At 43.6% G+C, this 20,374-nt stretch overlaps 1 protein-coding gene across 1 annotated transcript in view; it reads right to left on the reverse strand.

The window, feature by feature from the left end:
- Nucleotides 1–16,115: 16,115 nt before the first annotated feature.
- LOC149461649 (uncharacterized) overlaps nucleotides 16,116–20,374 on the reverse strand; it is a 48,277-nt gene continuing 44,018 nt past the window's right edge. Inside the window, exon 8 of the mRNA XM_089677881.1 lies at nucleotides 16,116–18,804. Coding sequence (XP_089534007.1) covers nucleotides 18,799–18,804 — 6 coding nt within the window. The 3' untranslated portion in view covers nucleotides 16,116–18,798. The remainder of the gene's footprint in view (nucleotides 18,805–20,374) is intronic.

Consider the following 20,374-nt stretch of genomic DNA (forward strand, 5'->3'; position numbering starts at 1 on the left):
TATATTGGATATGGCCAAAACTGTAGCATTTCACATAAATGGCAATATACTTGGGAAGAATTTCAAATATATTTTTCTTCCATGTGTGGAGCTGGTTTACTAAAGGAAAATAGACTGTACACTTTGCAAAGGCAGTTGCTCCAGAGCTTAGTAAATGAGTGGAAGCTCTGCTGACTTCTATCATCCAATCATGTTGAAAAACTCCCCCCTTTTTTTTATTTTCCTTGGACGTGATTGAGTATTCTTTGCAAAGTGAAGCTTCAGCTCATTTGCGATCTGGAACAACCACACTTGCAGAGTTCACAGTCTAGTTGCCTTTAGTAAATCAACTCCAATATCTGCTTGCCAAATAACCTCCCTGGCGGTATTCCCGAGTGTAGTTGTGTAAGCCGTGTACCGGGGTGGGCTCCCCAGGATACAGTGAAGTCACGAACGAGGAAAGCAACCCCAACACCAGCTTTTGCCACAACAGAATTTTACTTAGATGTGGCAAATAAACACAACCACAAATGCTGGGAACATACAATAAATTTACATACACCCAGTCCAAAGACTGAGACCCTTGTGCTGCACAGCACGGCGCCTCCTGATGATGAAGGTAGACAGTGAAGTACCGTATTTTCCGGCGTATAAGACGACTTTTTGACCCTTGAAAATCTTCTCAAAAGTCGGGGGTCGTCTTATACGCCGGTATACATCAGGGTGGCACTTTTTAGGGGGGTGGCGCGGTGCTGCTGCCGTCCCCCCCTTCCGACAGAAGGGACACTAAGTACAGGGGTGGGCAGGGAGCTGCTGTCTCTTACCTGGCTCCCAAGACGATCCAGTCCAGGAAGCGCTGCTCCTTCCGTCACTCTGGCCACTCCCTCACTCCTGCCGCTTGGCTCCGCCTCCTCACCGGTGATTGGCCGCCAGAACTGTAGCTCAGGAAAGGCACACAGGCGGCCAATCACGGGCGAGGAGACGGAGCCGAGCGGACCCGCGAAAATTGAGTGAGGGAGAAGCCGGTAAGTGTGCAGTGCAGAGGTGCTGCTGCAACCACATATTCTGGCTGCAGCAGCACCATACTAGAACAGGAGTCAGCAAGTGTCATTGGTGTCAGTGGGAGGAATAGTGCCCCATCATTGGTGTCACTGATACTAATGATGGGGCATTATTCCTCCCACTGACACCAACAATGGGCCACTATTCCTCTACCCACTGATGGGGTACTATTCCTCCCACTGATACCAATGATGGGGTACTATTCCTCCCACTGACACCAATGATGGGGCATTATTCCTCCCACTGACACCAACAATGGGGCACTATTCCTCTACCCACTGATGGGGTACTATTCCTCCCACTGACACCAATGTTGGGACACTATTCCTCCCACTGACACCAATGATGGGGCACTATTCCTCCCACTGATACCAATGATGGGGCACTATTCCTCCCACTGATACCAATGATGGGGCGCTATTCCTCCCACTGATACCAATGATGGGGCGCTATTCCTCCCACTGATACCAATGATGGGGCGCTATTCCTCCCACTGACACCAATGTTGGGGCGCTATTCCTCCCACTGACACCAATGTTGGGGCGCTATTCCTCCCACTGACACCAATGATGGGGCGCTATTCCTCCCACTGACACCAATGATGGGGCGCTATTCCTCCCACTGACACCAATGATGGGGCACGATTCTTCCCACTGACACCGATGATGGGGTGCTATTCCTCCCACTGACACCAATGATGGGGCACGATTCGTTGCTCTGACACCAATGATGGGGCACGATTCCTCCCACTAACACCAATGATGGGGCGCTATTCCTCCCACGGACACGAATGATTGGGCGCTATTCCTCCCACGGACACCAATGATGGGGTGCTATTCCTCCCACTGACACCAATGATGGGGCATGATTCGTTTCTCTGACACCAATGATGGGGCACGATTCGTTGCTCTGACACCAATGATGGGGCACGATTCGTTGCTCTGACACCAATGATGGGGCGCTATTCCTCCCACTGACACCAATGATGGGGCGCTATTCCTCCCATGGACACCAATGATGGGGCACGATTCTTCGCTCTGACACCAATGATGGGGCACTCTTCCTCCCACTGACACCAATGATGGGGCACTATCAAGCATGGCTGCTCTCCTCTCCTTTTCCTGTTCACTCTCCAAGTGTAAAACCCCACCCCTTCATGAATATAGAAATCTCTATGCAGTCTGAGGCTGTGTTAGAAAAAACAGTGACATCTTGTAGCTAAACTGCAGAATGTCAGTCAAAACGTTTTTAATTTACTTCAATCAGTGTTCAAACAATGAAAGCTGTTTCCCCATCTCACATAGCTCGGGGTAAAGTTTCAGTACCAGAAGCGGTAACCCCGAGCTACACTCAGGAATACACTGCAGCATTGCTCTGGGATCCCTCGATCACTTACCTTGTCCTGCGCTCCCACGATGTCCCTCCTGCAGCGTTCCCGGCCATCTCCTCCGGCCGATGCTGGTATCTGTCTTCCAGGTTCCACTCTCTGCGAGTATCGGGACGTACGGGGGACGGAACTGGCGGGAAATTCAAAAATGTAAAAATGTGACATTCACTCCAGGGGTGGACTGACAACTCATGGGGCCCCCGGGCAATAGGGGATCATGGGGCCCCTGTGTCCTTGCCCAAACTCAAAAAAGCCTATGAAAAAGGTACCAGGGGCATCTCATGGGGTCCCCTACTGACCCCGGGCCCTCGGGCAGTGACCGAGTTTCCAAATGGTTAGTCCACCCCTGATTCACTCAATACACTAAAATCACATAGTATTCCATTACTGTATCAAACCATTTCACATACATTTTGTCCCGAGTGCTTTGTCCGGCGCCCTGCCTGCATTTTTACTGTTCTTTCTACCTGGAAACTGAGAAACGTCCATGGCGTCCAAAAAGCGTCCCTTTAGGTCAAAAGCGGTTTTAGACCGGCTAGAGAACAGCGATAGTAAATCAGAACCACTTGCAGAATTGAGTGATAATGATTCGTGGGGGAAATTCATCATCAGACACTGAAAACGATTCTGCGACTTTGCTCAGTGATGTGCGAACTTGGAGCTATATTTCAAATTTCAGTATTTTCGGTTTGATTATATTATTGAATTAAATGTATTATTATATTATTTTTTATGATTATTTATTATATTATAACTTATGATTTCGTGTTTCAAGTTCTATCATACCCGGGATGTTTACTAGACTCATGTTCGGACAGATTTCAGGGAGTTATTCCTAAGAATTACAGGCCTACAATAAAAAACTACATATTTCCATGCAAAAAAATGTACCGCTTTGAGCACAGAAATACTGACATAATCAGACCGCTAGGGAGGTTAATATAAAGAGTACTCCTTGTACAAGACTCAGCCCTGCTTTCTCAATTTTATGTCTTCGTGTATTGCTGGCATACAAATAGAAGATTTGGAAGAAATGTTTGTTCTCTCTCCTGTTATAGTTTTACTATAAGGCTCCATATACACTGCAGCTGATAAACTCACATTTAGGAGCTTTTCTGCATTTTTTTCAGCAGCCCCTGAACTCTCCCTAATGTTTTCCTATGTGTCCATGTACACATCATCGTTTACAGTCGTTTACAGGCAGTTGAGCTTACAGTCATTTTTTTGAACGCACCAAACTTGCATTCAGGAGTAGATTTTATCAAACCCCAAATGCTTGTAAACGCTTCTAACTGCGTTTATAAGCATTTGCGTTTGGCACATTTTTTTTAACTCTTCCATTTCCAGATGCTGTCCGGAGCCTTTTTTCATCATGAAAAATGCATGCAAAGCGTTTTCCTGGTACTCAGATGGACCCGGTACACCATACTTGGAGGTTTTGCATGAAAGAAAATATGTTAGACACGGCTGCAATAATTTCTGCACATAAATGAGCCGGAACACATCCAAACACCACAAAAAAAAAAAATAAAGACAGCCAATCTCAACACATACTGCACTCTCTGCTTCTGCTCTCTCTATTTCTCTCAAAATGTCTGAAATAGTTAATTTTTTACTGTTTTTCAGTGCATTCTGGGCATTTTGGATGGTCTCCTGAGGTTATCTTTAAAAAACACTTCTAAATGCAAACGCTCATAAATGCGCATAAAAGCGGTATGCAAACGCAGCTAAACACACGTTTTTTAACCTACATTTTCCAGCAGTCAGTTTCCATCGTTCAGAAGAGCTTTCCAAATGCCCCGTGTGCATGGAGCGTAAGGCTCCATTCACACCTATGCAGTTTGCTTTTTGTCCATTTTGAAGTGCTTTTCGCAGTTCCTTTTGCGTTTTTGATGTGTATTTTATGTGGTTTTGACTTGATTTTACTGCGTTTTGCTCAGCTTTTTTTTTTATTATTTTAAAGTGGATTTTTTTTTTTTGCTGGGCAGAATAAAAATGCAAAAGGCAGCAAAAATGCACTACCATGCATTTCAGCAGATTTTCCATTGAACTCTATTGTAGCAAAAACGCTGCTTTTTTGCTTTTAAAAAAGTCCCTGACCCTTTCCAAAAACGCAGCAGCTCAAAAAAGCATCGATGTGAACATGTTTCATAGGACACTATATTAAATGGGCTGTAGTGCGTTTCTGCAAAAAGCACTAAAAAATGCATTGGTGTGAACAGAGCCTTGTTGTCCAAAGTCCCAGGAGGGTCCATGTAACCCGGTTCATTGTTACAAGTGTCTGAAACCGCATTGTTGCCATAAGTGTTTGGAGCATGTGTAGGGGCGGACTGACAACTCATGGGGCCCCCGGGCAATAGGGGATCATCGGGCCCTTGTGTCCTCGCCCCCACACTCAAACTACACCCAAAAAAACCTATGAAAGGTACCAGGGGCATCTGATGGGGCCCCTACTGACCCCGGGCCCTCGGGCAGTGCCCGAGTTTCCAAATGGTCAGTCCACCCCTGAGCATGTGCAATCTCCTTTTATTGCAATAAGTTTAATTATAAACCCATCACCGCAAGCAGTTTCTGAAAGTCACATGAATCACTGATAGTTACTTGTAGAGCCTTGCCTGGAGGCTCTGTGTCACAGCTTCACTGCCACACGTTCCTGGAATATCTGTGTAAGGCTGGCCATACACTATACAATTTTCTGTCCAATTTCTGCCTAATTTCCTTTAGATTTACCTTCAACTATGTAATGCAAGAGCCTGCCTAATTGGATATAACTGAAAGTATTGTTTGGGTTTGACCTCCTATTATATGGTTTTTGGTAAATCTAAAGTAAAAATCTCAAGAAAATTGTATAATGTATGGCCAGCCTAACTCTTTGGCTCCATTCACACTTTTGAATAGGGCCATCTGCGATTAGACGCAGGAAGCCCACCAGTCGTTACTTGTGATTAGCTGCAGGCAGGAAGCCACATAGGAAGCAATAGGAATCTGACAGTTCCTGCAGCCATGCCACTTGTATGTAATCACTCATGTAGAGATTACCTGCAAATGATTGGACCTGGATGCAGACAGTCTGGGGTTGATTTACTAAGTTTAGGTTCATACCTATGCAGGTTGCGTTTGAGGCATTTCTGCATTGCGTTTTGCGGGTTTGCACTTGCATTTTTAATGCGTTTTGTGTTTTTTTCTTTCATTTTCAAATTTTTTTCTTGTTGCTAGGCAGATTTTAAATGCAAAACAGAAAAAACACAGCAAAAACGCAATATTTTCTGCAGCTATCCTATTGTAGTCTATAGAACAAAAAAAAGTAACGTTTTGCGTTCAAAAAAGTCTCTGACCTTTTCCAAAAAATGCACCGGGTGAAAACGCAGAGATGTGAACCTGTCCCATAAGAAATCCTGTTAAATGGACTGTACTGCGTTTCTGTAAATCGATGTAGAAAATGCTTAGATGTGAACCTGGGGTAAGGCTAGGTTCACATCTGTGAGGGTGGTGCCACTGCAGATCTGCACAAAAATGCGTGCAGCCGCACCACCCGCACGGAAGAATGCGGACCCGCGGGCGGCTGCCATTACGTCTAATGGCACGCTGCCCGCCCTGCAAAACGCAACCGTGCTGGGAAACGAGGTTCCAGTGCAGGCTGCATTTTTGGAAGAAGTGCAGGGACTACTTCCCTGCATGACACAGGAGTCCATTCAAATGAATGGGCTCTCGTGCCCACGCAAAACGCAGCCCGCACGGCCGCATATATGTGAACCGGGGCTAAAACTGGAGAGTGCAAAATCCAGTGCAGTTCTGCATAGAAACCAATCAGCTTCCAGGTTTTTTTTTTTTGTCAACCCTTAATTGAACAATATAATAGAGGAGGTGTGAGCGCCTTAAGTAAACTTGTCCAACAAAAGCTGCTGTGCACAGAAAGGTAACCAATAGCACCCTTAAATATAGATAGCAAACAAGAGAGTGCAGCGCTGGAATAAATAAATTGTCCAAAAAACTCTGCGTATAAAATCAATAAGACCATCAAATATAGAATAAAACAATCAGAAATCATTCAAATAAAAACAGATACTAAATAAATCAAAATGGATCGAAAGTTCCAATGTAAACAATGTATGAAGTGACTTTCGTGCTCAAGGACTCTGGGTCCGGTATCGGTGCAGTAGTGGTAAAGGTAATGCGCACTCACCGGACGCGCAAAACATATGCGCCTTATATTAAAATCTAGACGTCATCAGATAGGAATTAAGTAGATGGACTTCCCTCTCAGAGATGGTGGGTCGACAGGTTAGTTGTTATGGGGCTTTGATAAAGGTGGTCCTCGTCCTTTAAAGCTCCTTTGCATTCAAACTGGAGTGACTCCTTGGATATGCAGATCAGCCCTCAGGATATGGTAATCCATCCAAGAGTGGTGGGTCTGCTAAGGATTGGTGACCCCGCGCTGAGGACGTGTTTGTATACGATACGCGTCAGGAGGAGCCACATCACGCCGTGACATCACGCCGCCGGATCAAAGTGGAGCTCCGGTGGCCATCTTTAAACATCAGATGGTTAGTCCTGTTTTTTACCTTTCTGATGCATCACAATAAAGTTGATTCTAATTACTACACTATGGGAGTTTCCTTGTCCTTACCCCCTGGGGGAGCTCTTTAATTAGCAGACCCACCACTCTTGGATGGATTACCATTTCCTGAGGGCTGATCTGCATATCCAAGGAGTCACTCCAGTTTGAATGCAAAGGAGCTTTAAAGGACGAGGACCACCTTTATCAAAACCCCATAACAACTAACCTGACAACCCACCATCTCTGAGAGGGAAGTCCATCTACTTAATTCCTATCTGATGACATCTGGATTTTAATATAAGGCGCCTATGTTTTGCGCGTCCGGTGAGTGCGCATTACCTTAATTGAACAAGCTGAAGCTGGAAGCTGATTGGGTACTATGTACAGCTGCACCAAATTTTGCACTCTCTAGTTTTAGTAAATCAATCCCCGTGTCCAGAGCTGCTAACCATTGGCTGGTAATCGCTCCATCAGTGGTTACATGCAAGCGGCTGCAAATAGCTGAGGGAGCTATCAGCCCTCCATTGCTTTCAATAGGATTTCCTGCCCACAGCTAATCACAGGTAACCCACGCTGGGTCTCCCACATCTGTTTGCAAATGGCCCCATTCATAAGCAGGAATATGACCTTTTGCTGTTGTAAGTCTGTGGAGGCTCTGTGTACCTACTTTACTGCCAGAAGAGTCTTCAGATTGCTGTGTAATCATGGCCATACACACTTCAGTTTTATTATCTAATCGTTGTGCTGTTCAATCAAAACAATCAAATCTGCAATCGATTAGCCATAACCTCCATTCTGATCAATTTTAGATCAGATTCAGCCTGGGTTCACACTGATGCGGTGCAGAACTGTTTCTGTGCAAATTCCTGGGATATTGATCTGCTCAATTAAGTAGCAGAGGGGGTTGTTAATCAGTTTCAGCTGCTTTGGTGTTAATGAAATTAACAACAGGTGCACTAGATGGGCAACAATGAGATGACCCCCAAAACAGGAATGGTTTTACAGATGGAGGCCACTGACTTTTTTTTTCCCTACTCATCTTTTCTGACTGTTTTTCACTAGTTTTGCATTTAACTAGGGTCAGTGTCACTACTGGTAGCATGAGGTGATACATGGACCCTACAGAGGTTGCACTGGCAGTCCAACTCTTCCACGATGGCAAATCAATACGTGCCATTGCCAGAAGGTTTGCTGTGTCTCCCAGCACATTGTCATGAGCATGAAGGAGATTTCAGGAAACAGGCAGTTACTCTAGGAGAGCTGGACAGGGCTGTAGAAGATCCTTAACCCATCAGCAGGACTGGTATCTGCTCCTTTGTGCAAGGAGGAACAGGATGAGCACTGCCAGAGACCTACAAAATGACCTCCAGCAGGTCACTGGTGTGAATGTCTCTGACCAAAGAATCAGAAACAGACTTCATGAGGGTGACCCGAGGGCCTGACGTCCTCTAGTGGGCCCTGTGCTTTTCACAGAGGAGAGCAGGTTCACCCTGAGCACTTGTGACAGATGTGAAAGGGTCTGGATGTTATGCTGCCTGTAACATGGTTCAGCATGACCGTTTTGGTGGTGGGTCAGTGTTGGTCAGGGGAGGCATATCCATGGAGGGACACACAGACCTCTACAGGCTAGACAATGGCACCCTGACTGCCATTAGGTATTGAGATGAAATCCTTGGACCCATTGTCATACCCTAAGCTGATGCAGTGGGTCCTGGGTTCCTCCTGGTGCACGACAATGCCCGGCCTCATGTGGCCTAGAGTATGCAGACAGTTCCTGGAGGATGAAGGAATTGATACCATTGAATGGCCCCCACACCTGCCTGAACTAAATTCAATAGAACACCTCTGGAACAGGCCTAGACTGCCCATAGGACACACCAGGCATTTGCTCAGTGGGTCGGGGCCACTGGGCTTAAAAAGAACGGCCTGTTGATGACAAGGCCTCACAGCGGGAGGTAAGTGGCACCCAGGGTCTGGACAGGGCTAACACAGACTGCAGCCGCCACTCACCTCCCACTAGGTGGCTATACCTAAAGCAGGGCTGACAGGAGGAGTGGCAGAGATGGCTCCAGAAACAAGTAGGGACACACAGACACCTACTCGGCCAGACGTTGCGCACACAGCATCAATGAAGGACAACGGCGACCTCTATCCTTCACTGGCCGGCACACTGTGGCAGCCAAACAGTCCTGCTCTGTAGCGACGGTGAATTTGGCTGTCTCTTTGCTAAACAATACTGGAAATCATTGCAGTAGAGATCACTACTCCAGTGATTTCCAATGGCTTCCAGGTCCCATGCCAAGTGGCTGTTCCACTGCATTCTGAACACAGGACATGAGGACAAAAGGACTGTTTTTGTTGCATGTGCCGTCTTCCTTAACTGTTTACCACAGATAGGGGATTGTATTCTGACCATCTTGGTGATACTTGAATTTTGGGGATCATGAGGTTGGCATTGTTTTTGTCCACAATTTACCCATTCTTCTCACACAGTTTGAAGCTCATCAGACATCACATTCATCCCAATGAATTGATCTGATATTTTTAGGTTTTTGTCATTTCTCCTCTTCTAGCATACTGGCATTTTTCCTAAAAATTACCCTGAAACACAGTATCATTCTCATCGTTCTGGGTGAACAGGCAGGAATTTGAATGCAGAAGAGACATGCTCTTGTACAGTGAGCCACGCATGCGCAGCATGTACAAATTTGACAATGCCAAATTTAATTGAATTCCCCCGCATGCACGGGGGCGACATCATCCCCGCCCCACCAGTGATCGAGACCCAAATGCTGGCTGCCCAAAGATGTCAGCAGCTGGGAGCTGGAGGATGCCGCATTGCTGGAGCCGAGGTGAGTATAGTTCTGCTTTAAGCATCATATTCGTTTGTTCACAAACATTACAAAATTGACATGCTAATGAACAATAGTGTGTTTCAGGCCCCTTTCACAAGAGTGGACTCTGTTTAGATCAGCGGGGGATCTGTCCGCTGATCCCTGATCAGAGGAGAGTGGGTGGATGACAGGTCCGTGTCCGCTTTATGGTGAGCGGACACAGACAGAGTCCGCTCTCTTCTAAGACCTTCACGGACCAAAGTCACTGTGGACAGTCCAAAAGAAAACAAACTGGTAATGTGGTGCGACCACAGCAAAGCACAAGTATAGTTGATATGGGGGAAGATGTGGTTGTGGAAGTAGGCCTCCTTGATGTCCACAGAAGCCAAAAGATCCCCCAGCTGAAGGAAATCCATGACTGACTTGGGAAATTCAAGAATTTTTTCATCCAAAGGAACTTGTCAAGAATGTGTCAGTTTTGGAACCCAGGTTCTTCCCAGGTAGGTTCCCTTGAAAAGCACCTTTTGGGGTTTAAAACTGCAATCATTTTATAGTGTTATTATAGCTGAAATTCAAAATTGGACAATTTTTATATTCACTGATTTAATTATTTAAATTACTTATGCACTAAAAAATAGTTTTGCACATAATTTTGATATTTTTTGATATTAATTGAGAATAGATATATATATCTTTTGCACTGTTTCTACACTAAATTAGGAATAGTTTGTGGTTTTAGCGCATTCCTTTATTTCAGCTATATATATATATATAAACCCGCGACTCCAAACACTACCAGGTGCTGGCCTCTAGAGGGCCCCTCCTGACATCTATCAAAAGAGCACAGAAGTACACACCAGGCTTAATCATAGAGGACAGCTGGTTAGTACTTCTGCCTGGCAGTACTACGGTTGTTGGTTCGAATCTCAACTACGGCACCACCTGCCTGGAGTTTGCATGTTCTCCCTGTGCCTGCATGGGTTTCCTCCAGGTGCTCCGGTTTCCTCCCACATTCCAAAGACATGCTGGTTGGTTAATTGGATCCTGTCTAAATTGGCCCTAGTATGTGTATGAATATAAGTTAGGGACCTTAGATTGTACACCCCTTGAGGGTTAGGGACTGATGTGAATGGATAGAAAACTGGCTAAAAGATGGTATTCAGAAAGTAGTGGTTAATGATTCATACTCTGAATGGTCTAGGGGTGTCAGTGGTGTACCCCAAGGTTCAGTGTTGGGACCCTTACTTTTTAATATATTTATAAACACTATCGGGTCTGGGATTATAAATCCCATTTCAGTCTTTGGAACTGTTGGCGCTTTATAAATACTGTATAATAATAATAATAATTACGCCAAGCTGTGCAGTGGAATAAGGTCCTTACAGGATGTCTCCAATTTACAAGCCGACCTCAATGCTCTGTGTAATTGGGCAACTATGTGGCAAATTAGGTTTAATGTTGATAAATGTAAGGTTCTGCACTTGGGGGCTAAGAATATGCATGCATCATACATACTAGGGGGGTACAACTGGGGGAATCAATGGTGGAGAAGGATCTGGGGGTTCTGGTAGATCACAAGCTTAATAATGGCATGCAATGCCAAGCTGCGGTTTCTAAAGCGAGCAAAATCCTCTCTTCTATTAGGAGAGGTATAGACTCCAGAGAGAGAGAGATATCATTTCCCCCAGTACAAATCATTAGTAAGACCTCATCTGGAATATGCAGTTCAGTTTTGGGCACCAATTCACAAAAAGAACATTGGGGAACTGGAGAAAGTACAGAGAAGGGCAACCAAACTGAGGAGCTCAGCTATGAGGAAAGATTAGAGGAACTGAATTTATTCTCTCTTGAGAAGGAGATTAAGGGGGGATATGATCACCATGTATAATACATAAGGGGGGATATGATCTCCATGTATAATACATAAGGGGGGGATATGATCTCCATGTATAATACATAAGTGATATAATCACCATGTACAGTGAAATATAATTATATATATGTGTGTGTGTGTGTGTATGTATATATATATATATATATACACAGTGGGACAAAAAAGTATTTAGTCAGCCACCAATTGTGCAAGTTCTCCCACTTAAAAAGATGAGAGAGGCCTGTAATTGGCATCATAGGTAGACCTCAACTATGAGAGACAAAATGAGAAAAAAAATCCAGACAATCACATTGGCTGATTTGGAAAGAATTTATTTGCAAATTATGGTGGAAAATAAGTATTTGGTCAATATCAAAAGTTCATCTCAATACTTTGTTATATATCCTTTGTTGGCAATGACAGAGGTCAGACGTTTCCTATAAGTCTTCACAAGGTTGGCACACACTGTTGCTGGTATGTTGGCCCATTCCTCCATGCAGATCTCCTCTAGAGCAGTGATGTTTTGGGGCTGTCGCTGGGCAACACGGACTTTCAACTCCCTCCAAAGGTTTTCTATGGGGTTGAGATCTGGAGACTGGCTAGACCACTCCAGGACCTTGAAATGCTTCTTACGAAGCCACTCCTTCATTGCCCGTGCGGTATGTTTGGGATCATTGTTATGTTGGAAGACCCAGCCACGTTTCATTTTCAATGCCCTTGCTGATGGAAGGTTTGCACTCAAAATCTCACGATACATGGCCCCATTCATTCTGACCTGTACATGGATCAGTCGTCCTGGTCCCTTTGTGGAGAAACAGCCTCAAAGCATGATGTTGCCACCCCCATGCTTCACAGTAGGTATGGTGTTCTTTGGATGCAACTCAGCATTCTCTATCCTTCAAACACGACGAGTTGTGTTTCTACCAAACAGTTCTATTTTGGTTTCATCTGACATTCTCCCAATCCTCTTCTGGATCATCCAACAGCTCATCCACTCCCTCATCATATCACAACTCGACTACTGCAACTCCCTCCTCACTGGCCTGCCTCGCTGCTGGCTATCCCCGCTTCAGTCGATCCTGAATACGGCTGCCAGACTCATTCACCTTTCCAACCGCTCCATTTCCACCACCCCCCTCTGCCAATCCCTCCACTGGCTTCCGATTGCGCAACGGATCAAATTCAAAATCCTAACGCTGACGTACAAAGCTGTCCACCATACTGCCCCGAACTACATCACTGACCTAATATCAAAGTACCGCCCAGCACGCACACTCCGCTCCTCACAAGACCTCCTTCTCTCTAGTTCCCTGGTCTCCTCCTCCCATGCCCGCCTCCAGGACTTCTCCAGGGTGTCACCCATCCTCTGGAACTCCCTGCCCCAACCCATCAGATTATCACCTACTCTCCTCTCCTTTAGGCGCACCCTGAAAACCCATCTCTTCAGGGAAGCCTACCCCGCCCCCTGCTAACTTGCCGACCTCCTCCACTCTTCCTACCACTCCATCCCCCACAGCTATCTCCTCCTGTGCCACCATCCCCTCCCTCCTAGATTGTAAGCTCGAAAGAGCAGGGCCCTCAATCCCCTCATGTTTTGCAATGTATTGGTATTGTTCTATCACATGTTCTGTCCCCCTTTGTAATGTACAGCGCTGAGCGAACTATCGGCGCTTTATAAATACTGTATAATAATAATAATAAATGCTCTCTAGGAAACTTCAGACGGGCCCGGACATGTACTGGCTTAAGCAGAGGGACACGTCTGGCACTGCAGGATCTGAGTCCCTGGCAGCGTAGTGTGTTACTGATGGTAGCCTTTGTTACGTTGGTCCCAGCTCTCTGCAGGTCATTCACTAGGTGCCCCTGGGATTTTTGCTCACCGTTCTTGTGATCATTTTGACCCCGCGGGGTGAGATCTTGCGTGGAGCCCCAGATCGAGGGAGATTATCAGTGGTCTTGTATGTCTTCCATTTTCTAATTATTGCTCCCACAGTTGATTTGTTCACACCAAGCTGCTTACCTATTGCAGATTCAGTCTTCCCAGCCTGGTGCAGGTCTACAATTTTGTTTCTGGTGTCCTTCGACAGCTCTTTGGTCTTCACCATAGTGGAGTTTGGAGTGTGACTATTTGAGGTTGTGGACAGGTGTCTTTTATACTGATAACAAGTTCAAACAGCTGCCATTGATACAGGTAATGAGTGCAGGACAGAGGAGCCTCTTAAAGAAGAAGGTACAGGTCTGTGAGAGCCAGAAATCTTGCTTGTTTGTAGGTGACCAAATACTTATTTTCCACCATAATTTGCAAATAAATTCTTTCCAAATCAGCCAATGTGATTGTCTGTCTGGATTTTTTTTCTCATTTTGTCTCTCATAGTTGAGGTCTACCTATGATGCCAATCACAGGCCTCTCTCATCTTTTTAAGTGGGAGAACTTGCACAATTGGTGGCTGACTAAATACTTTTTTGCCCCACTGTATAATACATAAGGGGGGATATGATCTCCATGTATATCACATAAGGGGGGATATGATCTCCATGTATAATACATAAGGGGGATATGATCTCCATGTATATCACATAAGGGGGGATATGATCTCCATGTATAATACATAAGGGGGGATATGATCTCCATGTATAATACATAAGGGGGGATATGATCACCGTGTATAATACATAAGGGGGGATATGATCTCCGTGTATAATACATAATGGGGGATATGATCACCATGTATAAATACATAAGGGGGGATATGATCTCCATGTATAATACATAAGGGGGATATGATCTCCATGTATAATACATAAGGGGGGATATGATCTCCATGTATAATACATAAGGGGGGATATGATCACCGTGTATAATACATAAGGGGGGATATGATCTCCGTGTATAATACATAATGGGGGATATGATCACCATGTATAAATACATAAGGGGGGATATGATCTCCATGTATAATACATAAGGGGGGATATGATCTCCATGTATAATACATAAGGGGGGATATGATCTCCATGTATAATACATAAGGAGGGATATGATCTCCATGTATAATACATAAGGGGGATATGATCTCCATGTATAATACATAAGGGGGGATATGATCTCCATGTATAATACATAAGGGGGGATATGATCTCCATGTATAAATACATCAGTGGTTCATATAGTGAACTCAGTGTAGTTATTCACCCTGAGGTCATCACAGAGGACAAGGGGGCACTCTTTACGTCTGGAGGAAAAGAGATTTAATCTCCAAATAAGGAAAGGTTTCTTCACAGTAAGAGCTGTGAGAATGTGGAATAGACTCCCTCAAGAGTTGGTTCTGGCCGGCTCAGTGGATTGCTTTAAAAATGTTCTTTCTTGGATACACAGAATATAACTGGATACTAACATTTATAGGTAAAGTTGATCCAGGGAATATCCGATTGCCTCTCGGGGGATCAGGAAGGGATTTTTCCCCTGCAGGAGCAAATTGGATCGTGCTTTGCTGGGTTTTTTTCCTTCCTCTGGATCAACTGTGGGCATAGGATCATACCTATTATTTTTTTTTTAGTTGAACTGGATGGACTTTTGTCTTTTTTCAGCCAGACTAACTATGTAACTACATATGTAACCCAAAATTTGGGATTTTCTTCACTTTCACTGATAATGGTAAACAGAACAAATAGAGAGGGTAAATCTCCATAATGGGGGCACAGACTGCAATAAAAACTGACAAGGGTTCTAATCCCTCTCCACTCCATCCAGAACTATTAACAAAAAAAGATGTTTAAGCCCCATCCATATTGTATCTCATCTTGATTCCAATAAAATCCACTACTTGTAGAGTAGGAGGAAGGACTTTCCCCCAAAACACATTGGCTGTATTTGATGCTCTTAACCAACAAATGTTCTGCCACTTCTCAATACCCACCTCATATCTGCCATCTGCTGAGTGCTCTAGAATCCTCTAGAATGCAGGGGGAAACAATCAAACCTGCAATCAGTGACGTCCAGCACAGCCTAAAGCAATCAACAACTGCTCCACTGATTACCCACTTTCCCAACTGCCCTATAGCAGAAATACTGCTACAGGGCGGCACAGGTACACGGAATCATGTATATATACGTGATTTCGCATTTCCAGGTAGGTGGCGCACGCGGCCATCTATCACCGGGTCCTGGACTGGTGAATACTCGCCGGTGCCCGGTGATTACCAAGGATCATCGACGGGGAGGAGGACTGTTTTGTGGTTTGTGTGAAAGTTATAGCATCTACAAACTATGGTATATATATTAACATTTACGCAGCTTTTACTTTCTGACAGCCAATAACATTTCTTGAGGTGCTAAAGTGCCAGGCAGTACAACCCCCCCCCCCTCCCCAAATGACCAGTTTCTGGAAAGTAGACATCCCAAGAAATTTGCTGAGAGGCATGTTGAGTCCATGGAAGATTTAATTTTTTCTCACAATTTTTTGGAAAATGACAAACAAATATTTTTTTTTAGACATAGTTGTCACTTGATTTATTCCTCATGCATGCCATGGGTATATGTGAAATAACACTTTCTTTACATGAAAAAAACGGTTTTCTTGCTAGAAAATTACTTTGAACCCCCCAAACATTTTTTTTAAAGCAGGGACCCTAGAGAATAGAATGGTGGGTGTTGCAACTTGGGAAAAAATACTTTTAAAATTTGAATGCACAAAAACACAATATAATGCCCAATTGTTTGATAACGTATAAAAGATGATGTTTCGCCAAGTAAATAGACATGCCTTAAAAATTGCGCACGCCCATGCAATGGCAAAAAACGACGTGAAGTTTTATTATCCATAGGTGATGCTTTTGAAGCCTTTACAGGTAACTACTTTAGATTTACACAGGGGGTCTAGCGCTAGAATTACTGCCCTTGATTCGATGTTTGCTGTGATTCCTCACATGCAAGGTGCAATCTGTTTACATACCAACATGGGACAGATGCTTGTGTTTGCCTTTGCATGCAGTGGGGAATTTGATTTTTTTTTTTTACATTGTCCCTTTAATTTTTTTTATTATTTTAATTGTTATCACGGAGAATGTAAATATCCCCTGTGATAGCAATAGGCACTGACAGGTACTCTTTTTTTTGAGAAATCTGGGGTCTATTAGACTCTAGATCTTTCTTCTGCCCTTAAAGCATCTGATCACGCCAAGCTCGGTGTGATCAGATTGGAGGGGAACCTCTCTTCCTGCTGCTCTAAAAGTGATCCAGCGACTGATTAGCCCCTAGGATTGCTTTTACATGAAAGCTGACAATACCAGGATGATGCCTGCAGGTATGATCCTGGTATAAGCACTCATAGTCCAGTGATGTACCAGTATTTTGCTGGTCCTTGTTGGGCATATACGTAATGTTCTATATTTTCATGAATGTGCTATCACTGAAATGCTGAAGCGCATTATCGTCTCATATCTATACCTGGCCATGGCAGCAGAGAATGAGGGTATATGATGAATCAGGTCTGTGGACCAATATGACCGCAATTCATTTTTTTTTTGTAATGCCGATGTTGAGGGTTAGACCCAAAAAAAGTTTTAAATTCGGAAACCATGATAGGTTTCCATGCAAATTGTTTGTCAAGAGCTGAATTTGGGTGGGAGACTATGTATTTTTTTGCGTATAAATTGCTTTAGCCCACAATCGATTGATACAAATCTTCTGTGAACACAGTGGAGGAGCTAAATGCTAGCGCTGGCAGAGAACAGGACTGATCCTGGTAACACTGCGTTTTTGGGGACACTATACTAAGGGGGCACTAGTAGTAGGGGACCACGGGCAAGTAGTTAAAAAAAACATTTTTCTGTTTTACTATTTTTTTTCCCCAATACCTTCAGTCGAAAATTGACTGATTTTCGCACTGTTAGTGCAAAAAAAAAAAAAACGGTCAGCCGTTTTTCGGGTTTTTTGCACAGTTTTTTTATCGGTCATGTTGGAAAATTTGAGGCCAATTGTTTTACCGATACAAAATCTGCGCATGAGCCGTGACCTGCAAGGTTGCCAGCATTCTTTTTACTGTAAATGCACACACACATGTATGTATGTATGTATGTGTGTGTATATTTAAATTTATATTTATATCCATAATTAAATTGTATTTCTAGAAAAGGTAATGAGGTTCTAAAAAGGTTCTTTAAAATATTCTATTTTCCAAGCTAAGATAGGTTTATAGGAGTAGAAAAAAAACAGTTGTTTCAGCAGATGTCCGGAGGAGAAGGAGGAGAAGGAGGAGGAAGAGGAAGAGGAAGAGGAGGAGGATGGGAGACACCTGAATCCTTCCTACGAACTGGAAGTCCAGTCCGCTATTATATTTTATATGAAAAAGTCTTGCAGTTGCAACAAATGTATCCATTTGTATCCAAATAAAAACAATGTATTTGTATTGCTGTCACACTGTATGGTGTGCTCCCCTGTCCCTGTCAAACTGGTTTCTTGTCCCATTCTTTCATGAGCATTGGTGGCAGCATCGGCAATGGCACCAACCGATTTTTCGTTTATCAGCTGATAAACGGCCCATCTATGGCCTGCATTAGGAGGAGTATGGCAATCATATACAGACAACTGCATATAAAACAACATATAAAAACATATATAAAGACAAAATACAAACACATATATGAACAAATACAAAAATGTACACATATGGGGAAGAATGGCTGCAGAGCACGCTACCAAATGGTAGAGTTAAGAGGAAGCAGAAAAGAAAAAGAGACTGGAGGAAAGTCCATTATTGAGAATGGCAGTGGAGGAGGAGAGGCAGAGGTAGCAAGGCATTGTAATAATGGGAAGCAGTGCCAAGAAAGGGGAAGAGGTGCACAGAGGAGGAGAGCAGAGAGCGAAGTGATACATGGAGCTGTAGCTGACCATCACTCCATGCCTGAGCAAAGAGTTCTCTATGCTCAGCTGGTTGTTGTTTAGCAGCATTAATTGCGGACTTGTCCTTCACCACGTGGCAACATGACTTGACATTAAACCGAATTGGCATTGTTCACGTTGTTGGGCCAATGCTTCCATTTAACATTGCATCTGTCATTAAATGTTTTCTGATGCAGATATGAATGTTGCGACAAATCATACAACCTAAAACTAAAAAAAAAAAAAAAGAATTATTGAAAAACAGGAAACAATCATGTCCTGAATATTACTTATTAAAGGATAAATTTAACGTTAGAACATGTTACATCCATATTTAAAGTGTTACATGTTGCAACAACCCCCTCTCAACTCCTGAGCCTCCCCTTCCCCGTGACAGCGGTCAGGGGGTCCCTCTCTGCTCACACAGCAACATTAATCATTAGCAGGGATCTGTGAATGAATGAACTACAAGTCCCACCTTCCACTGCAGCAGACCGTTTGTAGTTCTCAATGGACTGTGAGAGTGCTGATCAGAGGACTGTTAGTTCATTGTCACCTCCTCCAGCTTTCTAATGAAGGTCCCTTTCACATGAGTGTTCCGTATGTCCGGTTTTCATCTATCTGTTTATGGATAAAAAATGGACACCCATGTATTTCTATGGACTAGCAAATGTAAATGGATGATCATCTGTTTACATTCGTTAATGTCCACATCTGTTAACATCTGTTTTTTTAAATTTTTCTTCCGTTAAAAAAAAAATGGAACGGACTAAAAACAGATGTAAACTGATGACAAACTCATGTAACGGACATAAAATTAATGGAAAACAGATGTAAACTGATGACAAACTCATGTAACGGACAAAATTGGATGGAAAACGGATGAAAACTGATGACAAACTCATGTAACGGACAAAATTGGATGGAAAACGGATGTAAACTGATGACAAACTTATGTAACGGACACAATTGGATGGAAAACGGATGTAAACTGATGACAAACTCATGTAACGGACAAAATTGGATGGAAAACGGATGGAAACTGATGACAAACTCACGTAACGGACAAAATTGGATGGAAAACGGATGGAAACTGATGACAAACTCATGTAACGGACAATAAATGGATGGAAAATGGATGGAAACTGATGACAAACTCATGTAACGGATAAAAATTGGATGGAAAACGGATGGAAACTGATGACAAACTCATGTAACGGACAAAATTGGATGGAAACTGATGACAAACTCATGTAACGGACAAAATTGGATGGAATACGGATGGAAACTGATGACAAACTTGGATGGAAACTGATGACAAAATTGGATGGAAACTGATGACAAAATTGGATGGAAAACGGATGTAAACTGATGACAAACTCATGTAACGGACAAAATTGGACATGGAAAAAATTGGATGGAAACTGATGACAAACTCATGTAACGGACAAAATTGGATGGAAAACGGATGAAAACTGATGACAAACTCATGTAACGGACAAAATTGGATGGAAAACGGATGTAAACTGATGACAAACTTATGTAACGGACACAATTGGATGGAAAACGGATGTAAACTGATGACAAACTCATGTAACGGACAAAATTGGATGGAAAACGGATGGAAACTGATGACAAACTCACGTAACGGACAAAATTGGATGGAAAACGGATGGAAACTGATGACAAACTCATGTAACGGACAATAAATGGATGGAAAATGGATGGAAACTGATGACAAACTCATGTAACGGATAAAAATTGGATGGAAAACGGATGGAAACTGATGACAAACTCATGT

This window comes from Staurois parvus, unplaced genomic scaffold (genome assembly GCF_062004578.1).
Source record: "Staurois parvus isolate SC_StPar_1 unplaced genomic scaffold, SC_StPar_1.0 ptg000195l, whole genome shotgun sequence".
Taxonomy (NCBI): Eukaryota; Metazoa; Chordata; class Amphibia; order Anura; family Ranidae; genus Staurois; species Staurois parvus.